The sequence below is a fragment of the Schistocerca nitens genome, chromosome 4 (assembly GCF_023898315.1).
Source record: "Schistocerca nitens isolate TAMUIC-IGC-003100 chromosome 4, iqSchNite1.1, whole genome shotgun sequence".
Classification (NCBI taxonomy): domain Eukaryota; kingdom Metazoa; phylum Arthropoda; class Insecta; order Orthoptera; family Acrididae; genus Schistocerca; species Schistocerca nitens.
In genome coordinates this window covers 639,958,868-639,974,817 of record NC_064617.1, presented here as the reverse complement: position 1 = coordinate 639,974,817, position 15,950 = coordinate 639,958,868, and the positions used below count along the sequence as shown (strand labels likewise).

Below are 15,950 nucleotides of genomic sequence, written 5' to 3'. Positions count from 1 at the left end.
ATAAGCACGAATGCAACACGGAGACGCTTAGCCAACTTCAGTGGCAGAATTTCTGAGAGCATCAGTTTCTAGAAGAGTCCTACGTGGACCTCGCGAAAAATACACGACGGTAAAACTGGAGAGATTCGAGCTCTGACGGAGGCTTACTAAGAATCGGACCATTCGCGAATGCGACAGGAAGAGGTGGAGGGACTGTGACTGGCAGACAGAGTATTCTACACCACCCATCATAAAGTGGGGTGCGGAGTATAAATGGAAATACAGGGTGAACGTTAATGAAACCGACAAGCTGCGGGGACGGTTTCCTGACTAGAATGAAAAAAGGGCCCGTGAACATGTGTCCGGAAATGGGCAGTGTGCGTGCGACGACAACACATCGTCCCTGAAAACGGTAGAGAGTTATATCGCATCCACGTCATAACAGATGCTCAAAATGGCCTCCATGGGATGCAGTGCACGCGTTCACACGTCACATCATGGATTGCCGCACTCTTCTGCACGTTCCGGCATCCTTCCGAACAGTGTCACAGGTGTTGAACACGCTGTTAAAGGGTCTGCACATCAGGAACTGGTTCAGCATACACAGTGCTTTTCAGATGCCCTCAGAGGTCCTATCTAACATTTGGGGAAGATGTTGTTGACGTGTCGGGGAACTGTAATGCGGAAGTGGGGTGGTGCTCTGTCATGCAGAAACCACATAACTCGTCATATTGCCAAAGGCAAGTTCTCAAGCGGTACAGGCCGCGTATTCCGCACGAAGTCCAGGAACGTGCCTCCATCGAGGCGTTGTGGAATGATAAACGGTCCAAGTATATGGTCGCCAAGAATGCCTGCCCACATGTTGATGCTGAACCGATGCTGAGAGACGCGTCAACCATTTACTGAGGATTGTGTGTAGCTCACAGATGTCGATTATGCAGATTGATGATGCCAGTTCTGGTAAAGGTTCCTTCGGCGGTAAAAAGGATGATCATAGAAATCCCATAATTCTGATGGCCTAGTGCAAAAACTATCGACAAAATTCTTCCTATAGAGGGAAATCTGTTGCTGATAATCCTTGCACTCGTTGCACGCGATGAGGATAGGATTGTCATGCAGGATGCATATAATAGTACGTTGGCTTAAACCTTGTTGGCGGGCCACTTGCCTGGAGCTTGTAGTAGGGTTCATCTCAATATTCTGTAGAACCTGGTCCTCAAGATCTTGTGTACGTACAGTCCGCCACCCCCCTGCACATTAGTTTGTCTGAAAGGACCTACGAACACACAAACGCCCTAAAAGGGCTTGAAATGTTGTGTGATGTGGTTGATGTCTGTGAGGGTACTTGTTTTTGTATAGCCGTGCTGCCTCTCGACTGTTTCCATCTGCTTGGCAGTACACAAACTCCAGCTCGGCTTGTTCCCCACATGAATATCGGACCATTCTTGTGTTTACTGAACACTGAGGCAACCACACAGCCTGTAACACACAAGGAACACACGACATGTGGTCAGAGGAACTTTCATTCGTCAGCGCCATCTCTGGTGCTAACGATGTATTTCCGGATACATGTTCATAGGACCTCCCCCCCCCCCTCCCCCCCAATTTCCTGTCAAAGAGTCTGTCCCTGTAGTTTGTCGGTTTTATTAATGTTCCCTCTGTATAGAGTTTGGGCTCGTGTAGTGAAAGAGTGCGGAGATTGGGCTAGTGTAGTCCAAGAGAGAGGTTCAAATATCCGTCGGGGCATCGTAAATAAGGTTTTCCATTCTTTTTCGAAATAACTTTAGGCGGACGTCAGTGTGGATCCGTGAAAAAGCCGACGGTCGATTCCCTTCTTTATCCATCTCCAATCGTAATGTTCCGTTTGCAGTGATAAGCACCCAACACGGTCGACTGCATGATACAGATGAACACTTGATTTAAAAAGCGCTGGTTAGGACGATATTTTGTCGTGTGGTCAGTTTGTCACGACCTTACCGCAGCAGCAGCAGCAGCACCGCCAGAAACTACTCATCGCTGGTTGGCTGGCTGCTGCCGGCAGGAAATGCCGGGCCGTTGCCTCCACGCGAGGAATGTTGGCTGCATGCTAGTCCTTGCCGATGCTGCTTCTGTAGAATCTCTGAGAGCGACCTTCTCACAATGGCCCGTGTCCCACCGGCATATTGCCACGAGTCTAATTTCTCAGTGGACACATCATTGCTACAGCATGCTCCCTATTAACTGGATTAATGCGGACACAAGACTGCATGCATAACCTAAAAGAGATGGCCAAACCAGAATTCACAAGTTTTACCGGAAATTGCTATTTACTGTATTTACGTAACATGTTACACGCCACGTTTGAAACCCCTTGCGCGCAAAGTTACGCTAACACACTGTTTATTGTTTATTTCGTATCACTTGTTTTCAGTTGCCTTTCAGGACATAATCGTCGATTTTTTTATTCACTTTTTTGCTGATTAAGGTTCTCATTTACCGGAAACTCAGGACTCCCACGTCTCTACTACATCTACATCTATACTCTGCAAACCAACGAGAGGCACATGCGGAGGGTACGTCCCATTGTACCAGTTATTAGGGTTTTCTTCCCGTGCCTTTCACGTATTGAATGCGGGAAGAATAATTGTTTGAATGCCTCTGTGCGCGCACTAGTTACTTTAATCTTATCCTCACGATGGCTATGTGAGCGATTTGTATGGGGCTGTTGTGCATTCATAGAGTCATCATCTAAAGCCGGTTGTTGAAACTTTGTTTATAGACTTTCTCGCGATAGTTTATATCCATCTTCAAGAGTCTTCCAGTTCAGGTCCTTCAGTATCTCTGTGACACACTCCAACGCATCAAACAAACCTGTGAAAATTCGTGCTGCCCCTCTTTGTATATGTTCAACGTCCCCTGTTAGTCCTATTTGGTACGGGTTCCACACGCTTGAGCAATATTTTAGAACGGATGGCATGAGTGATTTGTAAGAAATCTCCTTTGTAGACCGATTGCACTTCGTCAGTATTCTTCCAATAAACAGAAGTCTACCACCTGTTTTACCCATGAATGAGCCTTTGTGATCATTACATTTCATATCCCTACAAAGTGTTTCACGCAGGTATTTGTATAAGTTGGTCCATTCCAGCAGTGACTCATTGATGTTATAGTAAAAGGATATTACGTTTCTCGGTTTGTAAAGTGCACCGTTCTACATCCTTCAAATCCACTTTCAGCGGAGGGTTGCATTTTCCCCCACTAGCGATCTATTGTTATCTTCGCGTCTTACAAGTCTTACAAATACTGTCGAGTGCAGAGACTATGATAAGGGATTTTCAGAAACTGTGTCTAACTCACAGGTATGTTGCAAGGATATAATCCGCACATTTAGCTGGAAATAAATGGGAAACAATGGAAAAATATTTCTGGGATTAATGACGGAGGGATTGGAGTCCGCGGTGTCTTCCCTCTAAAACACTAAATCTTATGCCTACTGTGTATGCCAAACGAAAATATTCGCTCTAATTCTAACGGAACTAGCGACCCACTCGGGCTTCGCACAGATGGCACAAAGTATCTCTAACTAATTAACTCCGTCCGAACAGGCCTTGAAGGCCCATTGGGGCCGACCGACCGCCATGTCATCCTCAGCCCAGAGGCGTCACTGGATGCGGATATGGCGGAGCAAAAACGGACAGCAAATCGCACTCCTCACTGTTGTCCGTTTAGATCAGAGACACTATCTTCGGACGGAAAACTTGCTTGTGATACGTGCAAACCTCCGTCGTGAATCAGTCTGTGTATTAGTGGGAACCGTATCAAAATCCCTACAGACGTTCCTGAGATTAACCCGAACAGACAGACAGAAATCGCGGTTGGGGAGTTTAAATTGTAATATGTATAGATACTTGAGGATTATTATTATTATTATTATTATTATTATTATTATTATTTTCTCAAATATCGCCGCACCCGGATAATCAGGAATTTGCTATATTATTATCTTTGTTTTTCACGACAGAGATTGCATTGCTGGACACGTTCAATTGCTGAACACGTTCAGGTCTACCGCAGGGTACTTCCAACACCCTCAGAACTATGCCTGGTGACTCAGAATGATATTACAGTATTTAACGCAGGATAAGGGCGGTTCTGGCTTGCCTTTTATCCTATCTTTATCCTATCTTTAATGTATCATTATATTATAGACAGGGCATTCGTCAGATTGTTTGCCGCTGACCCCCGGCTACCACTGATTCGACTGACTCTTTGTCAGCTCCTCCTACATCAATTTCTTCCGAGCCGCGTTGTCGTTGATGTTCCCAGCACACGAAAGTGCTATGTCGATTAAGTGTGAGGATCTTTTACTTGGCTGACGTGCAACGATGTTAGACTTGTTAGCTGCAACTGTTCGGTCGGGACACATTTTTTGACCGTACAGGATAATGTTATATCCAGCTGTTGTGTCCGCTTTAGGTGCGTGCTCCTGCCGTTTGTTGGAGACATCTGTTACTATTAAAACTCTGCATATTTGGCAGCGAAGGTATGAATGCAGCGTACTATGCTTCTTGACATATTCGTTCTTCATAAAGGTAGAACAAAGTGATATTGTCTGGTCCGTGTTTTTAGAGTGTACCCGACATCGATGTCTATCATCTTAAGTGGTTTCCATTATTTTCGTCTTCAAAGCCTGATCTTGCGCAGCTACTATTACAGCTTCAGACTGCTCTCACTGTTCGTCTTCTACGCCGTGGGTGAGTCTGATCTCCGTCAGTGTTTAAGTTCTCCAAGGTGTTTTGGTACTATCCATGCAGAGATTACTGCCTCCAGGCTTGTTCTAGCATATTTATTCTTTCCGTGTTGATGTTACTTCGCAGGTGTGACTTTAAGAACTTGTTTGTGACTTTGGCTTGGACAATAAATCCTCTTGTTTTATTTGCCATTTCAGACTGTATTTTTGTCGCGTTTGTGGATCATTCACGTGCAGGGTTTGTTATTTATCCACAACTCTGGGTGTAGTGGTTAGCGTCGGCGACTCCAGATCGCGGGACCGCGCATTCGATTCCCAGCAGATCCGAAGATTTATTCGCTCGGGGACTGGCTGTTTGTGTTGTCCTTGTGTTTTTTCTCTCCTCCCAGATTCTCTCCATGTATTCGCTGTATTGTTTCTTTCTCTATTCTGTCCATTTATATCCTACGTTCTTTTGTCATTGTCCCCTTAGCCGAGTGGTCAGCGCATCTGACTGCAGCCGGCCCGGGTTCGATTCCCGGCCGGGTCGGAGATTTTTCTCCGCTCGGGGACTTTGGTGTTATGTTGACTTCATCATAATTTCATCATCATCGACAAGCAAGTCGCCTAATGTGGCGTCAACTGAAAAGACTTGCAACTCCGCGGACGAAGTTATCCAGGTGGGGGACTCCGGCCGTTAATGGCATACGATCATTTCATTTCTTTTATCTTGTGATTTCAAATTTGTGCTTGTTGACGATATTCTTGGAATTTCAGTGATCTTTAATAAGACGTCCACATCTTCACATAGTTACTCATAGTTTGAGCTCGTGGGATTCTACGCCTTCTGTCGCGGAAATTTTTCGACCCGGAACAAGTGGTTTTTCAAATCGGGATCGCGTTGCTCAGAAAGTGCCGTAGATACAATACACACCATCACTTTTATTTAGGCAGCTAAAATATGTATTCTCTCTTGAAAGAAAAAAGGAACATACTGCCTATGCGGTTTCCCCTTATTGTTTTCGTTAGCGTTTACGCCGTCTAGGATAGACTCCGCAGTGCTGAAGTTTTGGCTAATTTATTTTAACTTTGGTGCGACTGGTGCGACCGGATGCCCTACCTGTTGCCACAGCCGTAGGTTAACTAAGGGGGGGGGGGTGAAATCTTGTGCGCCACCCGCCTGTGAATTGTATAAACTGCGTTCTGTTTGTGTGTCGTATTTTCTGAGATGAAAATTAGGAACCAACCCAACATTTGCTTAAACGAGCGTGTAAAACCGCCTAAAAACCACACGCAGGCTGGCCGGTACGCCAGCCACGGCCGTTAATCTGCTATCCATGTTCGATCCACACCTGGCTCACTTCACTGACTAGCAACATAGCGCATTGGGCGTTACGCCATGCGAGCAGGTCATTACGTTGTCTCTGGACACCACACCTCAGATAAGCAGCTTAATCCTTATTAATCGAGCATGAGTAAGTGTGCATTGCGTGAGTTTCACCATCTGAAATAATTTTTGAGTTCGTTTCAGACGTGTGAACTCAACACGGTTTCCGATGTATAAGTCTTCGGTTTTTTTTTTCAGTTTATTTCTGGACATCTTGTGTGGTGATATTTTAAGGGGTAACACCACTGTAACGTCCTAAAAAACAAAAAAAAAGTACGCATGACAATTTCTTTTGGGCGGAAGGAAAGATGATAGAGAAACAATACTTGTGGTCCTTCTTGAGCATATGTTAAAGTATATTAGAAACAATTTTTGTCAGAAAATGTTACACAATAGTGACACTGCAGCAGTTCTCCTGAGGTTTGTTGAATTTAAGACGCTCTGGGGCACGGCACACACTATGGCTGGCGCCAATTTGAATCTGGGAAAAAGAGAGAGAAAAAAAAACTGTGTAATCTGAATAAACGTAGCTAGTGAACCACATAGGCGATTTTAGAAACATTGATTTTTGTCTAATTGGTGAGTGTTTGAATAAAATCGTTCAATTTTCACCAAAAAAGTCATTTGTTAATAAATATTGTTTAAATTAATCGAAGATCCCGTATGTATGTTATTTCAAAGCCGTGATTAAATTTTCAAATAAAAGGATTGAAAGTTGTTGGAGTTACGCTGCGTCCCGTTTTGGAGAATCATATTCCGAGAAAAACGCGTTTGAAGTTTTGAAATGTGTTGTAGAAATGAACAACTGAAAAAATTCTACTTTTAGGAAACGCTTACCATTAGTCTGCTATCCCAGGACTCGTCTATCGTACTGGTGCCGTTGAGATCGAAATCATATCCATTAGTTTATCATAGAAAGATTGAAATATCTGCCATGGCAGTTCCATGAACGCACAAAACTTTACTATTCCGTTTAGCTCTGTTCCAAGAAGGCGCATTGGATGGACGATTCGACGGCTGATTTCCTGTGCGTCCCGTGTAGACTTACTACTTTGTGTAACAATCTCTGCGCTGTTTGGATAAGCATAATTAATGTGAAGCCTGTACCTCGAGAACTTCGTTCTTGCAACGTGATGTCTGCATTGGACGTGTTGAGAAAATGGAAGAAAATTTATAATACTGTACTATAGCTCAATCGGTAATTCACATAAAAGTCCTGTTCACTATCTTTCAATTTCTTGGCAGAGACACTAACTCCTTTAGAACTGCGGTCAGGCTCTCATCTTTTCTTTGGACGATTTGATGACATACAGCTTCAACGCCGCATTTGATACGATGCTCTCGCGTCTTTTTTGCCTGAGTACACTTTCTTACCACTCCTTCTTACCTGAAGACGACTGTAACTCTAAGATCACAAGTAAACTATTAAAAGTCAATACTGCACACAAAAAGCGAGATTCGAAGCGAAATAAATATCTTTTTCGTACACCTACTGACGCCAAGCTGACGTATTATTGTTTTGAATTGCTTCTAACGACACCAAGACACACAGGGAATATCGAGTTGGCGCAGGTAAGCCGTTTTAGGTCGTCTGATTCGCTAGATTAGGAGTTAGGAATTCTATAGAACCAATATTTTTCAGGGATTAGACTTTTTGCCTCGTGTTCTGTTTAAAGCTTCTTGAAGCTAATGAAAAACGATTTTTTTAAAATTCTGCAGTGATGTTATTCCTTAACTGTTACTCCATAGCATATGATATGTGGCAGTTCGATGGTGTCTTGCAGTAGTTTATAATGACTATTGTATTAGGTAGAGATGTCGCACCGTACAGCCATTAAGCTGAATGGAAAGCATCCTATCATGTTCTGAAAATAAACTTACAACTGTGATGTCTCCAGTGGTTTATTACTGGTCTGTATCTCAGATGAAAGGATGTGTAGCCTGATCTTATTATTACAGAACTGAATGCGATTGCTAGATCAGTTTGGGACTTATACCTCGACTCCCTAGTCCTCACTTGGTAAAAGTAGAAAGATTAAAATAGTTCTATTTCTCCCCAGTTGTTGCCATCTTTTATGGTGGAACAGTGTTGTAATGCAACAGAGTAGCGTCCATAAACAAAATCGTTGTGACTCTGTATGCAGTGTCAGTAAAGAATTAATTTTTTTGAAGTATCTTAGCGTCGATCACATGAAACTTTCTGCTTTTGAGTCACTTTCTCATGTGTAAAACTCACAGTTGGAATGAGTGAAATAAATAGTGATTTTCAGTGATTTCAAGCTGAAATGAAGATACAACCAAACTCTTTTGTTCACATTCTGAAAACTAAATCTTACTGACATCTGGTATGTTGCTTGATGTACAAGGATTAATCCTGCCCTTTGATAGCGTCCCCTTAATCTCTACTAACGAGGATTTCTTTTTACCTCTTCATCTCGGAGTAAGCACTTACCCAAAGTCCTCAAAATGGTTCAAATGGCTCTGAGCACTATGGGACTCAACTGCTGAGGTCATTAGTCCCCTAGAACTTAGAACTAGTTAAACCTAACTAACCTAAGGACATCACAAACATCCATGCCCGAGGCAGGATTCGAACCTGCGACCGTAGCGGTCTTGCGGTTCCAGACTGCAGCGCCTTTAACCGCACGGCCACTTCGGCCGCCCCCCCCCCCCCCCAAAGTCCTCAGTTATTTGCTGAATATACAGGATGTCCCAGAAATGTTGCAACATACTTTGAGGTGTTGTAGAGGGTGTCTTCAGGAACAAATCGTGGATAGGAACTCGTGTCCGGAAATGTCATTCAGTGATGCTACGGAGCGTCAAGATAATGTGCCGGCGCCTGCATCTAGTCTACCCCTTCAGCAACAAATATGACTTAGTACTTTGTACGCTGCTGGCCCGAAGGCGGAACGTGTCACAATGTTATTTGTAGTTCAGTGATCGTGACTGATTGCCATCATCATCAGTGGAGAACGTGCAGATAGCTGCTGCGTAGAAAAGCCTTGTCTCCAATGAATGTGATGCTCTGTTGCCTCAGTGAATGATGGTTTCAGACACGAGCTTCCATATGCAGTTCATTTTTATCCTGGAACACTCTAGAATCTCCAACTTTTTAGATGTACAGGAGAAAAATAAACTGAAGCTCGAAAGCCGTGTACGAAACCGTTATCCACCAAGGCAACAGAGCATCGTATTCGTAGCAGGTAAGGCCTCTCTATAAAACAGCTAACTCAATCTTCTCCATTGCGATCGTGGCAATAAGTCGCGGTCACTGAATAACAGTATTGCAAGATCTTTTGCCTACAACTTCACGTTTGTTGCCGAGGGGGGTGCCAATGGCTCTATAACTTGGACGCTCTGTAGTGTCACTGGATGACATTTCTAGACATGGGTTCCTATCCTTGATTTGTTCCTCAATATCCTCTACAACCCTTAAAAGTTTTTCGTAACATTTCATTGGACAACTTGTATATTAAAATCTGTATTTTCCACTGCAGGCTCTGCCCTCCACAGCTCCCTCTAAGAACATGTAAGTTATTCTTTGATTTCTTAACACATTTCCCGTTGTCCTGTCCTCTTTGTTTTGACAGTGTTTTCCACATATTTCTTTCTGTATCGATTCTGCAGAGAACCTTCTCATTTCTTATGTTTATCAGTCCACTCAATTTTCAGCGCCATTCTGTAACTTGACGTTTCAAACGCTTAAATTCTCTTCTTTCCCTGTTTTCCCACGATTCACATCAATACACTATTGTGCTCCATATATGTATTCTCAGAAGAATCTTCTTCATTTTAATTACTATATTTGATACTAGAACACTTCTTTTAGCAAGGATTGTCCTCTTTGCTTGTAAAATTCTGCGTCATCCCTCATTAATTATTTTGCTTCCAAGATAGAACAATCCCTTTACTTCACCTGTTACCTGGTCCTCAAATTTGACGTTAAGTTTATCACTAATCTCGTTTCTGCAGCCTCTCATTACTTTTATCTTTTTGTATGTACTCTCAATTCGTATTCTGTGCTCCGTAGACTGTTCATTCCATTAAATAGCCCCTGTAATTCTTCCTCACTTTCATTGAGGATAGCAATGACATCAACGAATCGTACTATTGATATCACTTCACCCTGAATTTTAATTCCTCTCCTGAAACTTCTTTTACTTTCGTCTTTGCTTCTTAGACCACAATTTGAGGCACCTCTTGTAGATGGAAGTCACCGTACAGTCCAGTTTGCCAGTGGCCCTACCATCCACCTTTTACAAGTTGCTCTTTCCTCGATCATTGGCTGTACTGTGTGTGCTTCCATAATCAAACAATGTGATAGATTTTAGCATGAAAACCTCTACAGTTCATTACTCTAGGCAGGTTTAGCGAAAGTTGTATCATTACTGTAGAATGTTTGAGCTAAGAGAGAGAATCTTTAAACTAGTACCCTTTGTGTTTCGTATAAGAGGGGTACTGATGTTGATTGTTGTGCATTAAGCCAAAAAACAGATGTTTTCCTTTCTTAGTTTTATGGAATCCTGATAATCTTCTCCAGTAATTATGTACGAAATGCGTCATACAATTTCTTATGGTAGAAATTTTAATAACCACAACTTGGTTTTCTTTTTCAGGAAGGGGGCCACATCCATGATCTCACCGTTGGATTTGTTGTAGATGGAAAAAATTTAATATTGGATCTTCGCCTAAACAGGTATTACATTTGCTGTGTTTTATTCTCTCTCTCGAATTTCTTTGCTATGGGTAATTTCTTTTTGTTGCTTTGCAAAATATTGGAAATCAGAGCGCTAGCTTGAAAGAATGTTTTCATGAGGATACTGTCTCCCAGATTGTGTCTGCTGTATATTAGAAAACTGTAGTGCTGCTGACGTACAAATAACAGAAAGAATATGTCTTTGGTTTTTGGAACTTAATCCTAATTGAGATAGACTCGAGCCACAGCGGAGGGTTAGAATTAAAAATACTCTCTCTGAAATAAATTGGAAATTATGTAGAGGCAACTGTTTTTGACATCCAGTCATGTAATGAGGTAGCAGAAGGCATTAACATTGTAAAGAATTCTCTAAAATTAAGGTATCATCAGCATTTTAACCACATAATCTATAACCCAAACTTTTGCCATGTGCATTGTTCTGAGTGACCTCTGTAAAAATTGCAATGTCTGTATCTAAGTTACTAGCAACCAATGTGAACACAGATTACTGTCTGGAAACTCAAGACTCTGTATGGGTACTCATAACTCTTTTAGTCTGAAATTTGCAACAATTTTAAGTGGGTATATTTACACTGTCATTCTCAACAACAAAAAATGTAAGTTCTCATTTGTGGGATATGTGGTCATCACCATAATCAGGAATTAGTTTTTTTAAGTGTTCAGTCTTCAGGGATCTCAAAATTTCCCTTTCCATCTTTTCTGTAATCTTCTTTTATTACGTTATGCCATGATTGTGTAATTATACATTATTTTTAGATATACACTGTCAGCCATTCTTTTAACACGGTTTAATCATTTTTATCTGATACCCATCAGTTTCTTCTGGTATACCCTTTACACTTAATCTGAGTCATACATGTTCATTTTGGAAGGCATCAGCTCTTGTGTACCCTCAAGTCGACTGTAAAAACCTCATTTCTGCTGGCTGGATTCATTGTTTTTCTGTCAGAGTGCAACACACTGCTCCACAGGGGATTGTAGGAACTGCTATGATTCTATAAAAATTTACCATTGATTCAAATCTGGCTTTGCCATTTAATGTTCTTTTAATTACGTTACATAAACTAAAGAATGATTCAGTCATGGAGACAATGTCACTGGAATTGTCAAAACTTAAAACTATAACCAAGACACTTAAAAACAGTGACCTTTCCACTGGTTTGTCTCTTGTTAAAATTTTTGCTCTTGGGAACTATCTCCTAGTAAATGCCTGTTCCTTAGTTTTGTATACAGGTATTTCGAAATTAAATGTTTTTGAAATTAAGTACTCTTTGTGTACTGACTTCTGTAAATCATATCCTGATTCTATATTCACTTTGTCATTTACAAAGTTTATCTTTGGTAACTATTTATTATGTTACAGAGCCAAGGAATATTTCAGTTATAAAAGTTAAATAATGCTGATGGTACAGGGGAAACTTGTCTGATACCTCTGATTACAATTATTTGCTTGCTTTTATACACTTGCCGAGCGGTTCTAGGCGCTGCAGTCTGGAACCGCGAGACCGCTACGGTCGCAGGTTCGAATCCTGCCTCGGGCATGGGTGTGTGTGATGTCCTTAGGTTAGTTAGGTTTAAGTAGTTCTAAGTTCTAGGGGACTGATGACCACAGATGTTGAGTCCCATAGTGCTCAGAGCCATTTATACACTTTTACATTTTGCTTCAGTGTTTGTATTGCAATAAAAGCTTCTAACATTATTTAACAGATGACCAGGGACTCACTTCTCTTCTATAATTTCACATAGTTTGTATCTAGCCACTCTGTCGAAAGCTTTAACATAATAGTGAAGGCTATAAGTGTTAGACCGTTGAATTCCTTATATTTTTCAAGTAATTGTGTCATATGAAATATATGGTACATACAGGATTTTCCTCTTATAAAGAAATGTTGGTTATTTAATAGGGTCTTATCTGAAATAACATTTAGAAATCTTGTTAATGTTTTGTTGTAGATTAAGTAAGTAATTCTGGCAGTTATTTCTATTACTTTTCGTTTTAAGTATTGATACTACAAGGGCTTCATGCTGATCGCGTGATTTAGGTATGGCAAAGTTTACTGATCTTCTAAAGAAAAGCTTGGAAAAATATATTAGATAAAATAGAAGAATATCAGTTCCATGTTAATAGGGTCTGTATTTGGTGACTTCTTATTTTCAAACTCTTTCAAAACTTGCAATATTTCGTCTATATTTATCAAATCTACGCAAGCGTCATGCTCCTTGTTCATACTGCTTGTTTGCATAGGCCCTGCCAAAGTTCTTTATAGTATTTTCCCTGTTTTTCTATTGTGACATTAAGGACTGTAATATCTTATTGTAAAATATTACTTTTTTTTGAGAGTTGATTTGTTTTGGCAGATTTTGCAAGTGGTTTACGTTATAAATGTTTAGAGGTAGTACACTCTTTAAGATCAGAAAGTTTAATACTTCGTCTATAAAAGTGAAAGTAATTGCGTGGGTTCTTGTCAGTACACTTTTACGTTAGACGTAGGCCACAGAAATATCTATCCACTGTCGTACTCAATGCTTTATATATAGAAACTAACTGGAGCTTAAGTCTCTAAAAGTATTCCGGTAGAAGTGAAAATAATTTAGTCTGTCTTTGCAAGAAAAAACAATATCGCGACGTTAAGCGTCTGTACCTCCGTGCACATAAAGTATGAATTAAACACTACAAACCATATCAGTAATGTTGTTAAGGTTCAGTATCTTCCACTTTACACCAGCATAAACTGAGAATTAATTATTTTACCCGAAGCCTAGCCGTTTTCGATTCTGAACTTTTTACTTAAGTCAGCTCTATACCTTTTGTAGAAAAATATTTGTAATAAATTTCAGAACTCCTGTGGAACGATAATATAACTGTCTGTGCGCTTTAGGTTGCACTATTTCAAAAATAATTACTGAAAGTTTTATTTCCGCGTAATGGCGGACAACAAGGAGACAAGCGATGTTAAGTTCGTTTTCGCGGCAGAGTGTACAAAAGATTTTCTGAGAACTCAAGAATGTGACAAATGGGAATTACATTTCTGCTCTCTATTTCAGAATAAGTCAATTAACAGAATAACAGACCCAAGTACAGCAATTCGCTATTACTCACTTAGAGTACATCAGATCAGTAGCAAGCGAACAAAACGATGAGGCAATAGCAAGAGAGACCGAAACGAACAGAATCCCTGCGATAATTTTATCGCACGATTATATATATTAAATGATAGCAGCCAGCGATTACATGTTGTCTTCTTCTATAGACATCCTTGTCATAGTTTTGGCCGTAGGGCTAGGTTCTGGCCCGTCCGACCAGTTAGCCTGCTAGTTTGCGATAAATAACGCACAACGATATCTCCAATGCTGAGTTGACAAGATCTTTATTTGTTCGTTCGGCAATTAATTCAGGACGTGTTTTAGTCGCAGTGTACGTCAAGGCAAGACTCGCACGGAAACGAATAAGTGACTTGTTGGATGGTTACTAAAGAACTAAGTATAAAAAAGATTTTTAAGAATTACCATGGAGTAGCCAAGAACATGGAAAAAACTATATACTAAGAATAAACATTATGGAGTAACGGACACAACACAGCGCTCCTGGCGGCCGGCGCGGGACTTATTTATCCGCGCAAAATAAAATACTTGCCGTATGACACACGGGTGATGCACTCATGAACCGAACTGCACTGCATAGAACTGCGCTGCACTACTAATTGTGGTCGCTACAACAGCCTCCTCGACGGGAGCGGAGAGTCATCCAGGAAGTGCGCCGGGAAGTGGACAAGTCGGCGGGACCTCGTGGTGCGCTGGTCCCCTGGAGCTGACATCCTGGTCGGTGGTGGTGCCGGAGCTGGTTTTGCCGGACCAAGTTCTGGACGAAGCTGTGTTCGACGAGTCTCAGTGGGGGCGATGGGGGGGGGGGGGGGGGGTCGTTGATGGTGTAGGCTGGTTTGACCCTGTCAGTTGTAACAGTGGCTCGTTTCCCATTCACAAGAATATCCAGGGTGCGATCACCCCTACTGATGATTCGATGTGGCCCGGTGTAACGTGCCTGGAGGGCCGGTTTGACGCCATCGTCTCGTAACATAACGTGAGTGCACGTCCTGATGTCTTTGTGTTCAAGGCTGGCAACAGTTCCGTGCCTAGACGGTTTCGGAGGTCGGATTTCTCTGTCATGATCATGAAGGCCACTGACGAAGGTAGACGAGTCTGTGTCAGGCTGTGGAGTTCGGTCTACAAATTCGCCAGGCAGTCGTAACGACTCTCCGTACACTAGTTCTGCAGAGGAACTGTCTAGATCTGGCTTGTGTGAGTTTCGTAAGACAAGCAGGACCATCGGGAGAGCTTCTGCCCACCCGGTTTCGTGGCACATCAGGGTTGCTTTTAAAGTGCGGTGCGAACGCTCTATCATGCCGTTATTGGCCGGGTGGTAGCTGATTGTGCTGTGCTGGCTCATCCCACAGAACGCTGTTAGCTTTGCGAACAAATCAGATACAAATTGTGTACTACGATCTGTCGTGATGTGCAAAGGACAGCAAATCGTGACACTCAGTTTAATATGAAGGCATACGCCAAAGGTTTCTGCCGAGACATTGTGCACTGGGGCCCCTTCTGGCCAACGCGTGAATCGGTCGAGCATTGTCAAATATCGATGGCCGTTTGAAGGTGGTAAAGGTTTCACGACGTCGATGTGTGTGTGCGTAACACGGGTGGTGGTTTCAGGGAAGTTTCCGATAGGTGCGTGCTCGTGCCGGCCGACCTTACTGCGTTGACACTGTATACAACATTGGGTCCACTCACGGCAGTCTTTCTTCATCCCTGGCCACACGAAGCGATCTGAGATTAGGCGTATTATAGTTCGTGGTCCAGGTTGGTTGGTTGGTTGGTTGGTTTAAAGATTAAAGGGACCAAACTGCAAAGGTCATCGGAACCTTGTTTCATAAGCACACAGAGCACATTGAAACCATCCACCAGTCATTCTAAACACTAAAAGAAAAATTCCGGAGGAAGAAAAGCCCCAAGGTCAATGGTAAGGCGACATGGAAAACGGAGCACAGCAACAAAAACAACATAGAGAAGAAAGGCAGAAAGAATTAAAACTGTACAGCAGAGGACCGTGGCTGGCTGATCACGAAAATAAAAGGACGAGCCAGCCACTCTGCAACACGTTA

At 42.1% G+C, this 15,950-nt stretch overlaps 1 protein-coding gene across 1 annotated transcript in view; it reads left to right on the top strand.

Annotated features, from left to right (window-relative positions):
• LOC126251439 (mucin-17) overlaps positions 1-15,950 on the top strand; it is a 138,742-nt gene that overhangs the window by 66,051 nt on the left and 56,741 nt on the right. The window contains exon 2 of the mRNA XM_049951863.1: positions 10,691-10,770. Within this exon, the coding sequence (XP_049807820.1) occupies positions 10,691-10,770 (80 nt within the window). The remainder of the gene's footprint in view (positions 1-10,690; positions 10,771-15,950) is intronic.